The sequence below is a fragment of the Bison bison genome, unplaced genomic scaffold (genome assembly GCF_000754665.1).
Source record: "Bison bison bison isolate TAMUID 2011002044 unplaced genomic scaffold, Bison_UMD1.0 scf7180017864063, whole genome shotgun sequence".
NCBI classification, from domain to species: Eukaryota; Metazoa; Chordata; class Mammalia; order Artiodactyla; family Bovidae; genus Bison; species Bison bison.
This window is the reverse complement of record NW_011494635.1, coordinates 7,827,107-7,831,168: the sequence shown is the minus strand read 5'-3', so window position 1 is coordinate 7,831,168 and position 4,062 is coordinate 7,827,107. Positions and strand designations below refer to the sequence as shown.

Genomic DNA, 4,062 nt, shown 5'->3' with positions numbered 1-4,062 from the left:
CCCAGGGTCACAGCGAGGAAAGCTGGGCCATGGTCCTAGATGGCCCCTGCGACCCCTGTCCCATGACCTCCCTGCAGTTTGCCGAGGCCCCTCTCTGGCCCTGGCATCTGAGGGGGCTCCCTAATTCTGGCAGAGGGTTGCAGGTCTTAGGAACAGAGTCTCGCGTGTAAGAAGCCTGGGTCTCTGAGCACCAGGCAGTCCCAGCCCCGATGCTCTCCTGTCCCTCTCTGAGCTCTGGGGTCCGAGATGCTATCCTTGGCCAGGGACCACTGTGGGGGTGGGGGGACCAGGGGTGGGAGGTGCCTCCTCTGGGGAGCTGGCCTGGCCTGTGGGTGCCCTCACAGCTTAGTGCCTTCTGTTTTCACCGCCACCCTGCGGGTACCACCAGTGCCCCTCGGCTCCTAAGTGAACAATTTCAGGGTCCCAGGCGCTCCTAGGCTGACTCTCACCACAGCCCTCCACTGTCTCTGTCTCCTCTTTCTGAGGATCTCGTCCAAGCCCAAGCCCTGGACCGGCTGGCCCCTGTGGGTCTACATGCGTCTGCCCGGCCCCACTGCAGGGGAGGAGCACGGGGAGCACAGAAACGCCCCTCTTCTACCTTCCCGGGGCCACTGGTCAGGACAGGCTCTTCGGGATGGAGGGTCACCCCCACAGACCCCAGAGCTAGGCGGCTGCCAGGGCATAGCCATGTGACTCCTGGTCCTCAGGATCCCGGGCTGTGCCCCCTCCCAGGGTGGGGGTGCTGGGGAGACTCTCAGGAACTCGCTCCTGGATCAGGTCGGGGTGGCCGGCGGCCCTGGGTCCCCTCCGCCGTTGGACACACATGCTCATTGCCTGTGCTTCTGTGGCCCCGCAGACATGGCCCTGACAGTAACACCGCGCATGCGGGGAGTCCACCCTGGACTGTCACCAGTGCCTTCATCTGCCCGTCTGGTCTTCCAGGTACCGGGCGCTGGGTCTTAAGCAGCTGTAGGCCCGACCTGGAAAGCCTGCCCTGGGGCCCAGGGCTTGATACAGGGGTGTGCGTCTGGGGATGGCCTCCTTACCGCTGAGCAGGGGCCGGTTGTGCCGGTAGGAGGCAGGCAGCTGGCCGACGTCCTGGGTCCGGTGGCTCATGACGCGGGAGAGGTGGCCTGTGTGGCGCAGGCTGCCCACCACGATGCTGTGCAGGTACACGGGCTCGATGAAGTGGCAGAGCAGCGCGCCCTGCAGGCCCAGCACGTTCCACCTGCGGGGAGATGGGGGTCAGGCCCTGGGTGCCCGGCCCAGGGGGACCTGGCAGTGGGTGGGGCCTGCTCCGGTGACCCAATGAGTTCGCTGGGCTCTGGGCTGCTTTGACTTCAGGGGCCCTGAGCAGAGCATGGGGCTCCGAAATGAAAGCTGCTCTGGGTGCGTGTCGGCTTCTGCCAGCAGAGGTGACAGGGCCCTTGTCAGACTTTCCCCTAAATTTGGGTGGAACAAGGTTCCGCGTATGTGTTATTTAAGGCAGGATTCTGCGGTTTCCATTCTAAATAATGTGCTTAAAATCCAGCCCCCACCCCCCGCACAAGCATCACGCAGCTAATTTCTTACATCATTGTTCTTTTCATTAATTAACATTTCTCTACGGTTAGAGCGATTATTGTGGGGCCTCCACGCCGCACATTTCCTTTCATGATTAATAAGGAGTCATTATATTTCCCTTTCCCGAAGCAGTCAATTAACACAGAATTCTTTCCATTAATTACCGAACGCTCAAACCAGCAGGCCTACCTGGAGAGCAGTCTGCTCTGGGAACCTGTGACACCAATTGCCTTAAAAAGTTCTCTTTAAATTTTATTCCAAAAACACAAGCAATTTAGCTGGCGATATTAATTTGCCTCAGAAGCATCGAGGTGAATGAGAAACATCTTTTAATCTCATGCAAGAAAAGGCAGCCATCTGGCTGGCGAGCATGGAGGCGCATCCCCTCCTCCATAAGTGCGGGTCATTAAAGTAATGTGCTCACCCACATAAAACTCAAGTGGAATATAAAAGGTAATATTTACACACAAACAGTTTAGTCCCACAATTTAAACAGTCATTGGTTTTATGAAACGTTTACTTTAGCCTATCAGATTTGCATAACTTCACTTAAAAAAATGATTGTGGTCATTTCTGTGAGTCACATCCTGTCTCCTTGAAAGGAGTGGAGGGCTGTCCTTGGGGTTTGGTGGGCGATTTTCCCAGAGAGGTGGTGTCCGAAAGGTATGAAGGAGAGGACATTGCTGGAGGCATGAGATGCCGCAGAGTGGACATCCCCATGGATAACAAAGCCCTTTCTCAAACGATGAGGTCAGCGTTCCAGAGGCCGTCCATGGACTGGCTTGGAACAAAGCTGTATCTGAATGGTTCTGGCTGTGGGATTTTCTAAAGACAAACAAATTCTGTATCTGGCTTCCTCCTAATCACCTTTGCAGCAGAGATGATCAGCTTTCTCCTGGCCTGGCTGTAGGAGTTTAACTTGTCCAGCCAATGCTGTCGATAAAGCCAAAGTCACCCTGAATACAAACTGGAGAGTTTTCAGTTTTCTGGAGGGAATGGGAGAATGCCTTTCTTCTAGTTCAAACAGTGATATCACCGCAATGTTGACAGAGAAGAAAGTTCTAGATCTGGTTTCAGTGTAGATAATCCTAAAGAAATACGTTTGTGTCTGTCTGTCGGTCACTGAAACGCCAACGATACCTGAGGGGCGATTCTGGGAAGCTGGCCTCTTTAATGAGGGATACACTCTCTGGACCCGGGCGGCCCCAGCCCAGACTGCCCTGCCCACACTCGGAGGGACCCCCGTGGCCCGAGATCTCAGCACAGAAGTCCCTGGACAGCAGCTGTAACTACTTGCAGTTCATTTTTATGGAGAAAGTTTTAATCTGTTCATTTAAAGACACATTGCAATCGATAATCAAGTTCAGGTGCTTAAAATTAGAAACCATATCTAAAGGAACATTAGTTCCAGAAGATTTAGACTTTTATAAGCCTCTGGACTCTGAGAGACAAGAGCTAAAGACCCCCAAAACCCGTTCCCCGTCCTTTCAGGAGGTGGCGTTTCGGCGTTCGCCTGTGACGGAGGATCGCTTCTCATAGCCAGGCCAGAAAGACCGGCCATGTCCGTGAGAACTGTCGATGCCCCACACCATGCTGGCCTCGTAGCGAGTTTCACTCTCTGTCCCCTGATGTTTGAGGTCCTAGAGGCGGTGAATCTTCATTTCTGCCTCATCTGTCCACTTCACTTTCTAGGGGTCAGTCAGAGGCCCAGCGCTCTTGGGGTAGCAGGAGGACTCCCTCATGCTAGACACAGCTGCTTTTCCCTCTTGATGAGGGGTGAGAACATCACAAAGGAGGGCGCATTTTTTTCTGACAGAGGAGCCAGCTGATGCTACGGGCACTTCTCTTTGCTGCAAAAATCAGTGCTTTGGTTTATGCGGTTGGGCCAGGGTGGTCGGTCCCTCCAGGGCAGTAAGCAGCCCTGTTTCTCCTGCAGCCTGTTGGTCATTTCCCTCAAGATTCTAGATCCCTGTTTACAGGAGCTCAGGTTTTATCTGTTGTGTAGCCCAGGAAGCCACAGGGGCGCCGAGTGTACCTGGGCCACCTCCGTGTGCAGGGTCAGGGTCCAGGGCCTGGGGTCCCTGCTGCCCGGCTCCCCAAGTCCCTGAGTGTATGCCTCTCTGAGCCTTGGCTGCCCCTCTGACAGTTCTGCCTGACTCTCCATGGAGGTGGGGGATGTGGACAGAGTCCGGGACTGCAGGGTGCACCTCAGTACCAGACTAGGCCCCCCTCCGGGACCACAGCCCTCGTCCCCCTCCCCACACCAGGGCGGCTCTCGTGTGAGGAAAGGAAATTGCTGTTACCTGGCAATCTTGTCTGTGCAGGACATGGTGACTAGCTGCTCGCCCAGCAGGACGCCATCCCAGGTCTGCACCGTGCCTGGGCCGCGCACAGGCACCGTCCCCTCCCCAGACTCGATCTTTGTGCGCAGGTGCCCCCGGAACTTCCTGGCCAGGTGCTTGCTGCTGCTCACTAGGAGATGAGAGCCGTGTAAGATTT

General features: G+C 55.6%; 1 protein-coding gene across 1 annotated transcript in view; it reads right to left on the bottom strand.

Moving 5' to 3' along the window:
• ADARB2 (adenosine deaminase, RNA-specific, B2 (non-functional)) overlaps nt 1-4,062 on the bottom strand; it is a 236,292-nt gene that overhangs the window by 2,138 nt on the left and 230,092 nt on the right. Inside the window, exons 7-8 of the mRNA XM_010836405.1 lie at nt 3,867-4,035; nt 1,047-1,228 (exon numbers count right to left, since the gene is read on the bottom strand). Coding sequence (XP_010834707.1) covers nt 1,047-1,228; nt 3,867-4,035 — 351 coding nt within the window. The remainder of the gene's footprint in view (nt 1-1,046; nt 1,229-3,866; nt 4,036-4,062) is intronic.